This window comes from Primulina tabacum, chromosome 5 (assembly GCF_025594145.1).
Source record: "Primulina tabacum isolate GXHZ01 chromosome 5, ASM2559414v2, whole genome shotgun sequence".
Classification (NCBI taxonomy): Eukaryota; Viridiplantae; Streptophyta; class Magnoliopsida; order Lamiales; family Gesneriaceae; genus Primulina; species Primulina tabacum.
Genome location: NC_134554.1, coordinates 41,290,331 through 41,309,039, shown reverse-complemented (window position 1 = coordinate 41,309,039; position 18,709 = coordinate 41,290,331). Strand labels below are relative to the sequence as shown.

General features: G+C 36.4%; 2 protein-coding genes across 2 annotated transcripts; one reads left to right on the top strand and one right to left on the bottom strand.

Moving 5' to 3' along the window:
* The first annotated feature begins 10,348 nt into the window (after window positions 1-10,348).
* Window positions 10,349-11,397, top strand: LOC142545035 (early light-induced protein 1, chloroplastic-like). The gene is made up of 3 exons (XM_075652019.1): window positions 10,349-10,592; window positions 10,758-10,850; window positions 10,956-11,397. The coding sequence occupies exons 1-3, from the start codon at window positions 10,449-10,451 to the stop codon at window positions 11,298-11,300; spliced, it is 582 nt and encodes a 193-aa protein (XP_075508134.1). The 5' UTR covers window positions 10,349-10,448; the 3' UTR covers window positions 11,301-11,397.
* A 4,769-nt stretch (window positions 11,398-16,166) lies between these two features.
* LOC142544483 (uncharacterized) lies at window positions 16,167-17,414 on the bottom strand. The gene has a single exon (XM_075651527.1). It carries the CDS (start codon window positions 17,412-17,414, stop codon window positions 16,167-16,169), a length of 1,248 nt encoding a protein of 415 aa, XP_075507642.1.
* Between the last annotated feature and the right edge of the window lie 1,295 nt (window positions 17,415-18,709).

Sequence of the window (18,709 nt, the reverse complement as noted above, 5' to 3'; positions counted from 1 at the left end):
AAAATATAATTTCTTATTAAAATTAATAATTTTATTCTAATAAAAAACTTTAATCGATTTTTCTATATTTTTCATAAGTAAAATGTAAATAAATAAATCAAATATCAAAACTACTATTTTTTTTTTATTTATGAACTGACTCATGAGCCTACCAACGAACATGTTCATGAGCTAACGAGCTGTATTGTAAAGTTTGAACTTGGTTCTTTTATCTTAACAAGCATCATAAAATGAGCTTTTATTGATTCGAGCTTCGAATAACTCACTAGCGGCTTGGTTCATATATGTTTTAAAATGACCGTTTTACCCTTAGACTTGAAATTTCTCGATTTTGAATTTTTCTTACTTTCATTGACTTTAGACGATCCCAAATAATTATTTAAGTTTAAATTAAATTTCTAATATTTTTATTTAGCTTAAATTTAAGGCTTTCGATTTAATTTCCTATTTATTAATTTGTTAAAGCGTTTAATTCCCGAATTAAATCAAACTTTAATATTTTAATCTCAAACTTTTATCATGAACTTTTCTTACCTAAATTACCCTCGTGAACCATGAACCGACCCCTGTGGACTATGGTTCGACCCCTTATCAATTCAACACCAAGATCACGAATCCTCGCTAGTTCTCCTCGAGTCATCTCTCGTTTTCTTCGAACCACCCCCGAGCCACTTCGAGCCAACCCCTGACCATACCACCAGGGACCCTACTGACTATCCTCAATCAATTTAACCAGCCCCTAGCCCACGCCACAAATCCAGCACGAGCCGCAGCCGATAATGCACACTAGGACTCCTAACTCCCCGAGGACCCTTCGACCGAGCCACCACCCGAGCCCAAACCCTCATGAACCTCACTGGACCACCCTCATACCTAGCCTGGACCCCCTGGTCAAGCCGTGACTCACTCGCACAGATGTTGCCGCCCTCAATTTGCATGGGAAAAGTCCTATCTCGCATGGACTCTTCCCTAGCCACTGTGCATGAGTCCTGGCCATGCTAGGACTCTTCCTCACACCTAACCACATCCATCCCAAGCCCTGGTCGAGCCGCACGCCATGCTTCCTCCTTGCCGAAACCCTAGTACACAAATCATGCAGTTTTCGTTCAAGCCTGGGTTACCAACGGTCCAGCCCTTGTGTAGCCTTGCCTAGGCTCCTAAACCCTCTGAAATTCATCCCTTTCTATTGAACTAGGATATCTGCCCCTTTATGCATCATATACATGAGTTTTATATCATCAAAACACGAGTTATTTGCATGTATGCCCATACAAACGAAAATAAAACTTGTGCCACATATTTTTCATGCAAGGTTAATCAAATATACATAATATGGTGTGAAAGATTTTTGAAAGAAAGTTAAGACGTGCTTTTGCGTTTATTACGCAAGAAAACGAGTTGGCGATGCGAAAAAAGACGATGTTGAAAAACCCTAGGCTGAATTCCCCTCAAAACCGTGGCTTTTTTCCTTCAAATATCTTCGTGTGTGCGTGTTTTTTGGGGAGGGGAGAGTCCTAGTATGTGTAGGGGGGTGAGGGGCGAGAGTTTCATGACTTTGGGGTAGAGTTTTAGGCTTATTTATTAATTAAAGGCAATGGTGTAAGCTTAGACCCATTAATCTAGTATAATAGGCCCTTTAATCCCATTAAGTAATATTTAAAATATTTTGTTTAAGAAAGTTTGTGAAAATATTAGCCGAGTTCTCAAAAGTCCCTATTTTCGTCGAAAATTGAATGCCGTTTAAAAATATGACTCAGCGTATAAAAACACCTCAAAACAATTCTTTTTTGAAAATATCATATAACATATACCATATTTTAAATATTTAAAAATAATTTTTTAATAAAAATATTTTCTCTTATATGGTCCCCGGTCTCTGTTACTCGATCGCATATCGAATAACCTTTAAAACACAATTTTATTCATTTTAACATTAAACCCTATTTTTAAACATGTAATCATGCATATCATAATTAATTCATGCCATTAAAACCGTTTAATTAGTCATTTTCTATTTTCCCTAGATTTACATGCAGTTGGACTACGTCATCGTATTTTGGACCTTACATCGGCAGTGCCAAAGATAAGAATCCTCTAATGGCGGATGTGTATTTATATGGAGTGATTGAAGAAATATGGGAATTAGACTATCATCAATTTCAAGTTCCTCTTTTTAGGTGTGCGTGGGTTTCAAACGACAAAGGAGTAATCAACAATGATGAATGTGGCTTTATCTTGGTCAATATGAACAAACGAGGGCACAAAAATTATGAATTTATCCTTGCAAGTCAAGTCAATCAAGTCTTTTATATTGACGACCCATTAAAAATGATGGTCTATTGTGCTCCCAGTGCCAAATAGATGTAATGAGAGAGATGATGATGGTTGGACTAGTATTCTAGAGTCTCGACCAATTGATGATGTTGATCCTCATTGTATTCTTGTTCATGAAAGATACTTTAGATTAGAAAACGAGGATGTCTGGGAAATGAACAAGAAACAATGATGATTTTTACTTTTATGGCATGTTTATTTAGGTACAAGAAAAGATATGTTATCTGCTTTAAAAAATTATATTATGCACTTTTATCATGTTTTTTTATTGTTATTATTTATGTAATGTTTATATATATATATATATATATATATATATATTTGTCTTATTGTTATTATTTATGTCACGTTTATATTTTTGTTATTATTATTATTATGGATAATTTATCTAAAGACACAAATACTTTAAGTTTTATCTTGATTTTGTGTTTGCAATTGGCATTTATGTTGCTTGGACAATGGTTTAGTTTAGAATAATTGTATGAAAATTCTAAATTGTAGAAGAAGGGGAAACCTCAACTATTTGCTCTTTCGGATGTTCCTGGTCAGCTGACAAGTTCAAGGATATTCAAGGTTATTGAAAAAACATTACTCATGGCATGCAAGTATATCTACTCGCATGCTGTTAGATTGATGAATGAATTGGAGACCATATACTTAGAGTTTGAGGGCGCTATGTTTGGACGTCCTAAAAACATATGATTTCTAAAAGAAGATATCTTACGTTTTATGGAGATGAGAGAGATAGACGCCAGACAAATTTTGATTTACATGGGTATGTTATATCTAACTTATTGTGTTTTTTGCATATTTATTATTTTATGTGGAACTTGTCTATACTTTGAAACATTTATAACCAAGTTATGTAATATTTGAGTGCAGTCACCTCTACAAATATTTGAGAGAAGAAGACATGGCTGATTATATTTCATTTGTGGATCCCGAAAGCATACCTACATGCCCAATTGGCAAAGATGGTCGTGACTTATCACGACATATTATTGACCAGTTGGAAGCAGTGTGTAGAGACATCATCTGCCTTATCCCATACAACACTGGGTAAGAGTTTAGTTATTTAATGACTTCTACTACATACTAGTCAATGTCATATTTTCATTTTTGCAGGTACCATTGGATCTTGACTATCATCAAAGAAGATAAAATTATGATATATTTATTGGACTGTACGGCTAACAGAAACCGAGACGATGCATGGAAAACTATAATGACCAAATAAGTAGTAGATTTTGAATGCATTCACTTATAAATATGAAAAAATTTTTTTTTTTTTACTTTTTAAAATGAAGTGAGGTTAAAATATACAATTCCTGGAAGGGTATTTCTCAAATATCGTGTTCTAAACAATCGCCAATATGAGTTGTGCTTATGTATGAAGACATGAATGAATTGTTCTTATTATTTGGAATGTGATTATTGCATTAACTTTTCAATTTCATTATATATAGGGTAATCTAAAACAAAATGGTTCTGTTGAATGTGGATATTGTGTGATGAGGTACATGAAAGAGATAGTTGAATCTGAAAATCTACAGTTGGAGAGGATGATAAGTTTCTTCTTTATGATATGCTCTAGTTTCTTATTGAGATAAACTGCTGCCATTGAGATATGTGCACATGAAATCTATATAATTATTAATTCGGGAATTTATGCTATTAAAATTAATGGTTGGGATAATTTGTTTCCATTGGGATATATATGCATATGGTAATATGTATATTATGATAATTGATATGTTGTTTTGCCCTTTATTTTGTTGTTTATGATATGCCTAGTTTTGTTGTTTATATGCATATGATTTGGTCTTTATTTGTGACAGTGGTGTTTATGATATATGATTAGTGAGTGATCGGGTCTACTGTTGATTAGGGTTAAGGAATTGTTTCATATTGCAGAAAAGTGAGCAAAAATAAATTTACAGAATTTGTCACTTTCGATATTAACTTTGTTTTTTTACATTTAAATGCTTTAGCTGTAGCCGTCCCCTCTCTTACCTTTTGACTTCTCCTTGTAAGAATGTTCACATGGAAATGACACTGTCCTCTAAATATGGCATAACCATTTGCAGAACATTTAAATCCCCACTGTCGTAAAAGTTATTTCATTTGTACACTACTTAAATTTTGATTTTATTGTCCTTATATTTTACTTTGAATCTTATCAACTATAAATAGCTTAAATTCAAACCCGAAGATTTCTGCTAGGTACCCTCTGGACCGGAGAATAAACAATAAATTTTTGTGGATTTGTAGATATTGTCATTTTTTTGGATGAATGATCTTATTAATTAATCTAATGCATCTTGTACTTACTTTTTACATTTCAGTCTGCATGATCAATCAAGAACCAATAGTGTGAGGCCCGAGGCCGAAGAGAGCGGGGGGTCATCACCGGTGCTATGAGGTTGCTCGGACAATGAGCGGCTCCTGGGAGGCTTCTAGGCGGAGGGAACATGAATGAACCGATCTTACATCGGAAGGAGAGGGATTGAGAAACTGTTCAGGTATGAGACTGTACAGTTGAGGAGGGCTTAAAAGATTTGAATGGTACTACTCATATCAAGAATGTGCATCTTCTTTTCGGTAGCTCATCACTTAAGAACTCCAAAGTTAAGTGTGCTTGACTTGGGGCAATTTTGGGATGGGTGACCCTCTGGGAAGTTTCCTAGGGTACGTGTGAGTGAGGACATAAGCACGCTGGAAAGACTCGTCTTTGTATAGTGAGGACAATCGTCGAATCTGGGGCGTTATTGTCACGCTCCGAACCTGGGAGAGCGGCATCGGCGTTGTTTTCAAATAAAATTCAAAAACAACAAACCTCATAGTATAAAATTTAACCAAAAACCAGTTTATTATTTCATGACGAAATTTGTTCTTACATCCCAAAGTACAAAACATAACCAAATACATCAGCGGAAGCTAAAACTTATCATCATATAGACAACAAAAATCAAATAATAGTAGCACTTCTAAATGTCTCCTTTTTCATCAGCCCAAGATTATGTATGCTCTTCCTTTTCAAGTTCCTTTTCATTCTTATCTGAGGAGGGAAATAATGGGTGAGTGTTTTGGAAAACACTCAGCAAGTGGGGGATGATCGATTACCACAAGTACATATAAATATAATTTAAAACCCATATTGCAAACTGATTTTCAAAACGTAGTATATCATATCAGATCAGAATTGGAATCTAAATGCGAAACAGAGATTATCAGACAGTTTAGAACAGAACAAATCAGAACAAACGAAAACACTGTTAATCATCTCGTTTTCCATGGTCAAATTATCCCCCATATGTTAGTCCTCTAAGGGGTGAGGCCAAAACACAGTTTTATACCCACTGATGGGGGCCATACAGAACACAATTTTATACCCACTGATGGGGCCATAACACAATTTTATACCCACTGATGGGGGGCCATATAGAATTTACAATCGTCGTTCTATATCCCACTCGAATCATAACAGTGCAACACAGAATCAGATGTATCAAACAACACTTATCAGGATTTTTGAATGAATTCAGCGGAATCAAAGAACATCAGAAATAGAAGGAACATATCGTTCATCGATCGAGATTTTATAAAATATATAATAGCATTTTTCGAAAATGATTTGACACACATACACGCATGTCATGAAATACTTATACAAAGTTTAAGTTACAAAGAAATACATAGCAAAAGCCCACTTACCTCGATCTCAGCTTGATATAGTGGAAACTATTATTGATCATCTTCTATCATCAACTTCATGTCATAACCTAAGAATTATATTTCATAAAAGAATTCCTTAAATATCCTCAAGTACAAAATACCCGATGTATCCACATAAAAGACGATTATTTTCAGTGTCCTTCAATCCTTATGTCACTACTCTAATTTAATAAAAAGAATGAGAAGATACTAGTATGGAAAGGAATAAGTTGGGGGTGGCAATTTGACAAAATGAAATGATTTGGAATAGTACTTGGTAAATTTGATGGTGATAAAATATAGGGTTTATGGCTTATCTCTCCACTCTCTTTGTAAGAAAAATGAAAATGGGTTGGGAGGATTTATATAATACACAAAAGTGACATGAAAGGTTGATAATTTAATTAGGAGAAGTTATTATCACATTGAAAGGAATTTATGAAAATGAGTTACAACTTTTAAATAATAATAATTTCATATTAAATAGAAAGAAACCAATTTGTAAACATGCTTTCTTTATAAGCTAAGAAGAAAGAATGAAGATTGTAATTTATTTAATATTGAATGTATAAAAATGTGCCTAAAACGTGGGTTGTGGGAGGGATTAGGAATTTGGTAGGTCACGGTAATTTATGAATAAGTAGTAATTAGGCTTTAGAGATTAATTTGAAGACTAATCAATAATTTTAACACATGGGAAATCAATTATCTATTCGGATAATTTGACATAAAAATAAAGATAGATTTGAAAAACATAACCAATATATATTTTAATTTCCCAAGAGATAATATAATTTTTCCTGTAATTTAGAAGGAGGTGAATTAAGATATAATTTTAAAATTCTCACTTTCTTTAGTGCAAGAATAATATCTTAATCATTATTTAATAGGAGAAATTAATATCATGATTGAAATGAATTTAAAAATGAGTTACAATTTTAAATATTACTAGTTTCACATTAACATTGAAATTAAGATAAATCATTAATGGAAAATTAAAATAGTGAGTCATTCATTCTGTTCATTTTTTATTTTCATCATTTCATTTTATTATTATTGTTGTTAGATATGAGAAATTAAATTTGAAGAATGTTTTAAATATTTGCACTTTTTAATATGACCTAGATTTTGATCCGATTTATATTTATAAAAATATATATTTTAAGTATAAAATTTAATATTTTTTTAATCAAATCAAATTAATAAGATTCATTTATGTCTTTTTTTTTTTTTGACGGATAAAATCAAATGTAGCTTGTCATTGTAAAATATACCTAATATAAATATAAAATTACTAAAACGTTTTAGTATTATGATTGTATTTGAAGTAAATTACTAAAATATAGTATTATGATTGTATTTGAAGTAAATTACTAAAATATACCTAAGCGAAACAATATTTTTCATATATCTTAAAAGCAAATGATGGGTGGACAAAGATACATTCTATACTATTCTTGATTTTTTTTTTAAATTTCTTTTCGTTTTCCATTTGTTCTCTAACTACTAATATGACTAACTAATTTAAGAATATATACATATAAGTTAATAAAATCTTAAATATATATAAAATAACCCAAATAAGTATAAATATTATGTATAGATTAAATTTATTAAATTTTAAAAAATATATTTTAATTCAATAAATAAAATTAGTATTTTAGTCTATTTTTCAAATAAAATTAAATCTTTAAATTTATTAATATATTCGGGTCGGGTTGGGAATCCCGTCGGGTATATCCTATATTCCCGATCCCTTTCCCGATTCTGAGCGGGTGGGGAAAAATCCCGACCATTCGGGTTGGGAAAATTTCGGGTCGGGCCCGGGTCGAAAGTCGGGAAGGGTCGGGAATTTTCTGATTTTTGCCAGCCCTAATCACAGTTACAGTTGGTATCAGAGCCGACCTCTCCTAGTACGGTGTGGTTCGAGGATGAACCAAGCGGAAGCTGGTGGGCATGTGAGGCCTAGGGCCGAAGAGGGCGGGGGGTGATCGCCGGTGCTATGAGGTTGCACGGACAATGAGCGGCTCCTGACAGGCTTCTAGGCGGAAGGAACATGAATGAACCGATCTTACATCGGAAGGAGAGGGATTCCGAAACTGTTCAGGTATGAGACTGTGCAGTTGAGGAGGGCTTAAAAGATTTGATTGGTACTACTCATATCAAGAATGTGTATCTTTTTTTTCGGTAGCTCATCACATAATAACTCCAAAGTTAAGCATGCTTGACTTGAGGCAATTTTGGGATGGGTGACCCCTGGGAAGTTTTCTATGGTGCGTGTGAGTGAGGACATAAGCACGCTGTAAAGACTCGTCTTGGTACAGTGAGGACAGTATTCGAATCTGGGGCGTTACAAATAGTGCAACCAATCTCAATATGATGAAGCAAGAAGTGAATGGAGCGAATTCGTCTACTCTTATGTAGGTGCTTAAATAGATCCTGTGCGTTGTGCTAAATCTTTGGTTTGTCATTGTGCATGTTAGGATATACTTGTGGATATACACATTTGGCTTTTTGTATATATTTTTGGATAATACTGGTGTATTTGTGGATATATACTCGTGGATTGGTAGATAAACTTGTGGATTCGTGGATTTTCATCATTTTTAGATGGATAATTTATGAATCAAATGAATATTTTAAGTTATATGTGTGTGTGTATGGTGGTATTATTGTATATTACTTAAATTATTTTTATAAAGTGAAAAATATGTTTTTACTTCACTACTTTATTAAATTAGTGCGGTGATGATCAAGAATTACTTCGTTAAATTAAAATTGTGTTGCAATAAAATATGATTATTTAATTCAACAATAAACTAAATGATGAAGTAATAAAAAACAAAATAATTCGTCATATTAAAATTTTGTCGAAGTCAAAGAAAGAATTTACTTCACCACAACTCAATAATTGTGAAGTCGTTCTTTATTAAATACTTCATTATAATACAAAAAAAAAATGCAGTCTTTTAAATTGACTACTTCGTCAATAAATGTAAATTGTGAAGTAACAAAATACCAAATATTTCAACAAATAACAACTATGGCGAAGGTATAAAATATATTTACTTCATCATAGTTTCATAACAACGAAGTCATTCGCATCAATTACTTCACCAAAATACAAAACCTGTGAAATTACACAAAACATTTACTGCGTCAATCATTGTAAACTATGAAGTTATATATGAGCTATTATTGTTGCACTTTAAGAAATCGATGAAATAAAATACGTTGTTTTACTTTGGTATCGGTCTAATTCCGGACCGGTTTTCCTTCATTGAACCGGCCAAAGACTTCGCTAATTTCTTGGATACGACTACGGTTAGAATGCATAGAAAAATGGTACCCTATTACTTCACGTTCGTCTACTTCAGCAATTATCTACCTATGACATCATTGAACATGCGAAATAATCAATGAAATTATACTAGTCATCAGACAAGGACAATATAGGATACACATTACAGAAATTTAATAAAGAACTATTTAATAACTAAAGTTAAATTTGTAATTAACTTTTATTAGTATAATGAGATTTGTCATTATCACAATGGATCTGATGATGGAAAGATAACCTTTTAGTATGGTAACTCATTTAATTTCGTATTTTAGTCCATTAACTCGTCAAAATTAGATTTTGGTGCAATAAATTTAATTTACAACTATTTTCCTATAAATTGCTGATGCGACACTAGACAAGTAAAAAATTTCAGTGTTACATCAATAATTCTGATGCCATAACAACACTTCGATAAAATAGGATTAAGAGAAAAAACTAATCAAATTTACTACGTGCTAAAACTAAACTTTGAATACTTAATGGACCAATTATTAAACACAAAATTAGACAACTCAGTTGATAAAAATATTATTTTCCCATCTAATCGATATGTCTGAAAAAATATTAAGACTTTGACGAAAAATAGACTCAAAATAAAAATGCCTCACATAACATAACATATTCCAAAATCCTCATAACGACCTTTGGATCTCAACATCCTCATTTTAATTTTGACACCATTATTTTATTATGTTATTACAGAGAAAGGTTACACATAGTTTGAATTTTGTGTGAAATAATTATATCTACGTACATAATTTCATACACCGACCCAACTAGAATTTTATAGCCGTACACATCCTGAAATGAAACCTGTGCGGTGCCTATGAGTTCATATTCATACGGTGTTGTGCGAATAATAACAATTTTACGTGGAACAAGAAATACCCACAATTTCTCCGCACAAAAAGCTCGGATATTGCATCTATAAATAAACCCACAATCCCAACACACTCCCATATTCAAACCAGATACGACTTTTGTACCAAAACAACTTATTTTGATTATTAAAATAAGTAGAAAAATTCTCAGTTTTCTTTCAGACTAAATACACAATATGGCAGCTGCAGCAACGGGGATGCAAATGATCTGTGGAGCTGGTTTTAATTCAAGAACAGTTGGTTTGAACCAGTTTGTACCTTTGAAGAGCGCGTCACTTTTTAAGAGGGATTTAAAGTTCAGAATTCGAAGCATGGCTGAGGTATATATATAATGTGAAACTATTGAATGATTGTGGTTAAATAACAAAAAAAGTGATCCGCAGATCTTATAGTACTACTTATGCAAAGTTTATGATGTACATTTTTTAAGTAAATAATATATATTAATTAATAATATTGGAGTTTATTAATTCTTGATTCAACAGGATGGTGATGATGTCACTGGAGAGAAAGAAAAAGCAGCAGTTCCAATTCCTCCTAAGTTGTTTTCAACACCTCCTGCACCGCCGCAACCCGAGGTTAATTCAAATCCAAACAATATTTCTTGTTGTTACAATTAATACGATACATAATACATTCATTATTCATATATTCACATGTGAGCTCAATCTACGTGCATGCAGGAAAGCACCAAGATTACAAACATAATGGCCTTTGACGGGCCTGGCCCGGAGAGGATCAACGGTCGTCTAGCCATGATCGGATTCGTGTCAGCCATCGCAGTAGAAATAACCAGAGGACAGGATATCTTCTCGCAAATACAAAACGGAGGGATCCCGTGGTTTCTCGGGACGACTGTTTTGCTATCCGTGGCATCACTTGTGCCGTTGTTTAAAGGAGTGAGCGCGGATTCGAAATCGCGGGGATTGATGACATCTGATGCAGAGCTTTGGAATGGAAGGCTTGCAATGGTAGGATTGATAGCTTTGGCTTACACCGAGTATGTCAAGGGTGGGACTCTTGTCTGAATGTTTTGTGTATGATAGTGTTAATATCGTGTGGTGTGTAGACTGTAAACAATGATGTATATTTGAATAATATAAGTGAGAATGTTTGATTAAATAATTTTCAGTTTTTTTTTTAATATTTGAACAGTAATTACTAAATTTTTATCTAACAAAAGACGTTGATATAATTTTTTTATTTTACTAAAAAAATTAAAAAAATAAAGAAACATAATTTTTTAATCAAGCAAAAGATGGAAATCACATGCTTTTTGATTACTTTTGTTGTTCATATTATTATAATTGTTATTATTATTTTTTTTATTTTTTGCATTTTTTATTATTACTATTATCATCCTCATTAATATTATATTTAGATTTTATAATGTTAATGAACAAGTGTTTTTAATTTTTCAAACATTTTTTTTATGCAGAATATGTTTTTCCTAAATAATTGCAATCATTATGATATCGTTTTATTAATTTTTTTGTTATTTATTTTTGTATTGAATGCTAATGTCAACATGTTAATTGGTTTAGTAACAATAATATTTAGATATCAGTAGAAATGAGTTAATTAAATTAAAAATATCAACTTATTAGTTATTACACAAAAAATAAATTTGGCGATTTACACTACCCTAGCGAAAGTAGGAAACTTAAGGAATGTATTTTTTGAATTTTCCGAAAAAATGCTACTTCCTCAATCTCATTGATTTAGGTTTGTGTATTTTCACATATATTAAAAAATAATTTTTATAAAAATTTTATTTGACCCTTATTTAACTAATGTTTTAATTGGATTGAAAAATTATTGAAAAACAAATCAAATAGGGATATACCCCTTCCAAGAATGAACGAGATTCCAAAACTGTGCTGATATGAGACTATACAGTTGAGTATAGTTTAAAATATTTGTTAAATACTATGCATATCATCAAGATACATCTTATTTTCATGACATCATCACATAAGAACTTCAAATATAATAATGTTTGACTTGAGATAATTCTGGGAGTGAGGACATAAGCATACTGGAAAAATCCGTGTTTATAAAATGTATATAGTTCATCACATAAGATCTCCAAAATTAAAAATATTTGATTTAAGGCAATTTTGGAATAAGTAATCTTCGTGATCGTGTGAGTGAAGACATAAATACGTTAAAAATATTCAAGTTAATAGAGTAACGACAAGAGGAACATGTCTATCCCAACAAGAGGACAAATGATGCTGCACGAAATTCGGGTGATCAATCAATCCGGGTGAACACGCTATTATGAGAGAATATCTGCTACTTTTGCGTCCATCCTAGTAAAAATCGGGGTCGCCACCTATGTCACGAAATGAGGTTAGAGGTGTCGGAAGATTCCCAGAGAAAAATCCTCCAGCACTCAAGTTAGCAAACACCTCAAGATATGTACTCATAAAAGCTAGAGATTTTTGGAGCATAAAATGAGATAATGTGAATGAATCTCTAAAATGGAGATATAGTTCATATTTATAGACTTCCATGATGGGTCATGAGCTTGAATATCACGGGCTCTCTATTGAGCCTATTTTCCTTGATTAATGGCCCATACCAATCTTTATAACCTTAATCAATTTAATTATGAAGATTTCACCTCATGTGCCAGAGTTGGATGACAGCGCTCAGGTTGACCCTCTGCCAGAGCTTCCCCCAGCGGGGACGCTGACTGTGAGGTCATTGGTGCACTGCACTTGCTCCCTGCTGACGAAGTTATCGAGGATGGATGATTTTCGCCTTTTCGTGAGCTATGTTTTTTCATCATTTTTTTTATGAGTAGTACGAGTTGTTGCTTTGCCACTAAACTTGGCTGACCTTTATTCTGAGATCGCCTTTTTGCGCAACTATTTTATTCAGTCGTGGTTTATTTTGATTACGATGTCACATGGGCGTTATTTTATGTTTTCTATCGGTCGTACTTTATGCTTGTTGCTTAGTTGAAAATGAATTTAGGCATAATTAAGCCTTTATGGTCTCGAGAGGAAGTCCTTACCCTAGTGATGAGGTGTAGGTATCCCGGGACTCTATTTCGGTGACCTCTTACAGCGTCTGAGCACTTTCCCACTGGACTGGTCAAGCCTCTTATGTTTGGGTGGCTCTCTGTGACATCTTGGGTCTTGTGACGACTTTTGCGCGTGTTACAGTTTTTTTTTTTTTTTGGTACATGGGCTTTAATTAAATAAAATGATAAGATGCTAAATGCAAGGAAAAACTCTTAAATTTATTGATAAAGGTAACTGAGGAAACAACATCCTGCCACTGATGGTTCTTTAAGTAAAAACAAATAGAAACACGCAGTCTATCATAAAATTTCTTTAAGTTCACAATGTTCCATGTTCTTGGTAATTTCTTCCCATCTGGCTGCTGAAGACGATATGCTCCTCCTTTGATTATCTCGATCACTTTGTATGGGCCTTCCCATTTCGGATCAAGTTTACCTACCTGCCGCAAGATTTCTTCCCTCCTCAAGACTAAATCCCCTACTTGAAATGACCTATGCTTAACCTTGTTATTGTACACTCTGGCCATTTGCACTCTGCACCTTTCTGCATTAAGTGATGCCTCTTCCCTAAGCTCGTCCACGAGATCCAAAGATAGCCTCATTGCTTTTTCAATATCTGCTAGAGTATAATTCTGGACTCTCATGGAAGGTTCTCCTATCTCTGCGGGAGCCACTGCTTCTGCCCCATAAACCAAGTTGAAGGGTGTTTCTCCGGTAGAGGTGCGTGACGTAGTCCTATAAGCCCAGAGGGCACTCGGGCAGCTCATCCACCAATTTGCATTTGGCTACGCCTAATTGGGTTTTGAGGTGCTGCAAGATAGTACGATTTGTAACTTCAGTTTGTCCATTTGCTTGGGGGTTTCCTACGGAAGTGAAGAATTGCTTGATGGAAAACTCCTTACACCACTTTCTTAACTTAGAACCTGAGAATTGTGTTCCATTATCCGAGACGAAGGCTTGTGGTATTCCAAACCTACATATTATATTCTTCCACACAAAGTTTATTATGTCTCTTTCAGCTATCTTAGCTAGAGGTTCAGCTTCTACCCACTTCGTGAAGTAATCGACTGCAACGAGAAGGAACTTTCTCTGCCCAGAAGCTATTGGAAATGGTCCTACGAAATCCATTCCCCATTGCGCGAAAGGCAAGGGGCTCTCCAAGGGTTGTAAGAGCGTAGCTGGCTGGTGATTGATATTTGCGTGCTCTTGGCATGCATGACAGTGTCTTACCAACTTTTCTGCGTCACGCCTCATTGTAGGCCAGAAATATCCTTGTCGCAGAGCTTTTCCAGCCAATGCCGTTCCTCCTAAATGATTCCCACAAACTCCTTCGTGAATCTCTCGAAGTACGTAATTAACATTACTGGGAGCAAGGCACTTTAGGTACGGTAAGGAGTAGCCTCTCTTGTATAACTCATTATCTATTATTGTAAATTGAGCGGCTCTTATCCGAAGCTTTCGGGCTGTAGAGGGATCTTGTGGTAAGCGTCCTTGCATCAGAAAACTGATGATTTCATCTTTCCAGCTCGGTTCACCTTCCCTAGCGCACAGAATGTCAAGAGTTGGTCCATCCACCTCTTCCTTTGTAATTGCTAGAATTGTGACCCATATACTGTCAATATTAGCCATAGAAGTCGCCATCTTGGCTAGCCTATCTGCTACTTCATTCTGGGCCCTGGGTACCTGCTTTACCTCATAGTTTTCTAGAAGCGAGAGCAACTCATTAACCCGGAGCACATATTTGGCCATCTTCTCCTCCTTAGCCACATAAGTCCCTTGAAGTTGGTTAACCACAAGCTGGGAGTCACTGTGCGCTATCAACCTTCTTGCTCCCGCGGCTAAAGCTAGCTTTAATCCTGCTATAATAGCCTCGTATTCTGCTTCGTTATTTGATGTCGAAAATTGAAGCCTTATGGAATACTGAAACTTGTCTCCCTGAGGATTTTCTAATAATACCGCAGCTCCGCATCCTGATGCGGTGGAAGATCCATCAACAAAAAGTGTCCAAGTGGGGCTGGAACATTCTGCACCCATTATATCCATTTCCACTATGAAATCTGCCAGAGCCTGGACCTTGACCGCTGGGCGCGGTTGGTACTCCAAGCCGTACTCGCTCAACTCCACCGCCCATTTGACCATCCTACCGGATGCCTCAGGGCTGAAGAGTACCTTCTTCAAGGGATGGTTGGTCAACACTACTACCTGATGTGATTGTAGGTAAGGACGCAGTTTCCTTCCTGCAGTGACTAGCGCCAGGGCCAGTTTTTCGATATTGGTGTACCGAAGTTCTGCTCCCTGCAATGTTTTGCTCACGTAATATACTGGCTTATGTTCGCGCCCTTTCTCTAAGGCTAGTACTGCGCTGACTGCTTCGGCTGAGACTGCTAGATAAAGGAACAACGTATCTCCTTCACACGGTTTTACAAGTAAAGGTGGTGTGGTCAAGTACTTTTTCAAGTTGTTGAAGGCTCGCTGACACTCGTCGGTCCATTTGAATCTACTTCTTTGTCTAAGCACTTTGAAGAACGGCAGGCCTTTATCTGCCGACTAAGAGATGAATCGATTAAGAGCGGCGATCCATCCTGTTAACTCTTGTATTCCTTTCAACGTCTTCGGAGGAGACATGTTCAAAACTGCATTGATCTTCTCGGGATTAGCTTCTATCCCTCTAACTGAGACCATATAACCTAGGAATTTCCCTCCTCCGACCCCGAAAGTGCACTTTTCGGGGTTTAACTTCATTTTATACTTTCTCAGAATTCCAAAGCATTCTTTGAGATCTTCGGTGTGGGTCGAAGCCCGTACGCTCTTGACAAGCATGTCATCTATATACACTTCCATGTTGCGCCCGATTGTTTTTTCAAACATCTTGTTTACCAATTGTTGGTAAGTTGCCCCCGCGTTCTTTAATCCGAATGGCATCACCTCGAAGCAGTAAATCCCTCGATAAGAAGTTTGCTTTTTCCTGATCTTCAAGTGCTAGCCGAATCTGATTGTAGCCTTGATATGCATCCAAGAAGCTGAGCATGTCGCATCCGGCGGTGGAGTCGACCAATGAATCAATCCTTGGCAACGGGAAAGGATCCTTAGGGCACGCTTTATTCAGATCAGTGAAATCTATGCACAAACGCCACTTGTTTCCCGGTTTCAGAACGAGCACGACATTTGACAACCACTCTGAGTACATGACTGGGCGGATATACTTGGTTGCTAATAGCTTCTCTACTTCTTCACTGATATGTTTGCTATTCTCGAGACCGAACGTTCTTTTCTTTTGCTTAATTGGTTTTATCTTTGGATCTGCTTTGAGATTGTGGAGCGCAAACTCCTGGGGTATTCCGGGCAATGATTCATCCTCCCAGGCAAACACATCTGCGTTATTCCTTAGAAAAGCTGCCAGGGCTTCTTCTAAATTAGTTGGTAAACCTGTTCCAACCTTGACCTTGCTCCCATAATTTCCTGGTATTACTTCTATACTCTTTAGTATTTCTGCCGCTTTAAGTCTCTCGTCTCTTCCTGATTCACTCTCAACAACATGAACCTCGCTGTTGTCCGGATGATGCTCCAACTTCTGCTTACTTCTGTGTGATGAGTTTTTTGGGGCGGCCTGCCTCTTTCGGTGACTTGTTGTCTTCTGTAAGGTAATGGCATGACATTCTCTCGCTAATCGGCTATCACCGGTGGCCTCCCCTATTCCTTCGGGTGTGGGGAACTTAAGTTTCATGTGATACGTAGAGCCTATCGCCTGAAACAAATTTAAGCTAGGTCGTCCCAAACTAATGTTGTATGCTGATGGAGACTTCACTACGAGAAACTTTACCATCTTTGTGGTCCTTAGTGGATAAGACCCCAAGGAAAGGGGAAGGGTAACCTCTCCCAATGCCTCAACTACCTCCCCTGCAAATCCAACCAGGGGGGTGTTTACTGGGGCTAGTAGGTCATTGTCAATTCCTAGTTTTACAAAGGCGCTATAAAAAATTATGTCTGCAGAACTTCCTGAATCCACTAGTATCTTTTTCACCCAGAAATTGGAAATGGTGGTGGAGATGACTAGGGCGTCATTGTGTTCCCCGCGAGGGAGCTCCAGGTCACTATCACCGAACACCATATCTTCCTTTGACTGGACTACCTTGAGTACGGTGTGTTGTTTGGTACTAATCGCAGATGGAAGTTCCTGCAATGCTGCGCGAATCAAGGTTTTTCTCGCCCTGTTTGAATCCCCACAAGCCGGGCCTCCAGAAATTACTGCGATGATTCCTCCAGTAGGCAGGTTCTCCTCTATCCTTACGGGTCATTTCCCTTGGTCGTCATGTCCTCTCAGAGGATTGGGCTTGTGCTGGGACTACGGGCGCTTATTGTCCTGCTGATTTCGTGACTTATCCACGAAACTGCCCATGTATCCTCGCTTGATGAGTTTCTCTATTTCTGCTCGCAGGACAAAACAGTCTTCTGTGGCATGACCTTTGTCCTTGTGAAAACAACAGTATTTGTCAGATTGCTGTCTTTTCGAGTTCTCTTTCATAGGGCGAGGGGGTTGCAAAAGACCTTGCTTCTCAGCTACCACTAATATGTCTGTCAAGCGTGAGTTTAGCGGGATATGCTGAAGATGAGGGCTTTGAGTTACCCGTCTTTCTTCTTTCTTGATTCCGAATTTCTCATCCTCTTTCTTTCTTTTCATAAGATAACGAGGTTCTACAGCTTCTTCGATGCGAATGTACTTTTCTGCTCTTTCAAGTAATTCTTCCAAAGTATTCGGGGGTTTTCCCGCTATTGACTCTTTGAATCTCCGATAACGGAGGTTCTGCTGCATGATTCCCGCTAGTAAATCGTGATTGACATGCGGGACCTCATGAATGACCTGAGTAAATCGTGGTACGAACTCTCTCAGGCTCTCTCCCTCTTTCTGGACTATGGTGAACAAATAAAATGCTGTTTTAGGATACTTCCTATTAATGGAGAATTGTTGAAGAAAGCGTCTGGTGAGTTCCTCCAGGCTACCTACTGTCCCCGGGGGTAGCTTGTTGAACCAAGTAAGGGCTTGTCCTGATAGGGTAGTTCGAAAGATTTTACAGTAAGCAGCGTCGCTGATATCATAAAGGTCTGGCTTTGCATAAAATTTGTCGAGGTGATCTTGTGGATCCCCTTCTCCTTTATACTCAGGCAGGTTTGCTATCTTTAATCAAACCGGTAGCATCTCCGCTAGAACGGCTGTTGTGAAAGGGCTACGCCGTGCTGGTAAAATTGCCAATCCACCCTCTTCTCCTTTCTTGGCGTGGAGTTTCTGATAGGAAAGAGGTGCATGGCTGTGAGCCTCGTCATCTTGAAGTGCAGTCCACTTCTTTAGGTTTGTCGGTGGCACGTCGTTGGTCCCGACTACCTCTCTTTCTTGCGGGATTCTCTCTG

Bases quoted from the DNA above. Each gene is read 5' to 3' on its own strand.
- LOC142545035 (XM_075652019.1), top strand. From the start codon at position 10,449: ATGGCAGCTGCAGCAACGGGGATGCAAATGATCTGTGGAGCTGGTTTT. The intron at 10,593-10,757 runs GTATATATATAA...TTGATTCAACAG, and splicing joins GAATTCGAAGCATGGCTGAG to GATGGTGATGATGTCACTGG. The intron at 10,851-10,955 runs GTTAATTCAAAT...ACGTGCATGCAG, and splicing joins CTGCACCGCCGCAACCCGAG to GAAAGCACCAAGATTACAAA.
- LOC142544483 (XM_075651527.1), bottom strand. From the start codon at position 17,414: ATGGTGTTCGGTGATAGTGACCTGGAGCTCCCTCGCGGGGAACACAAT.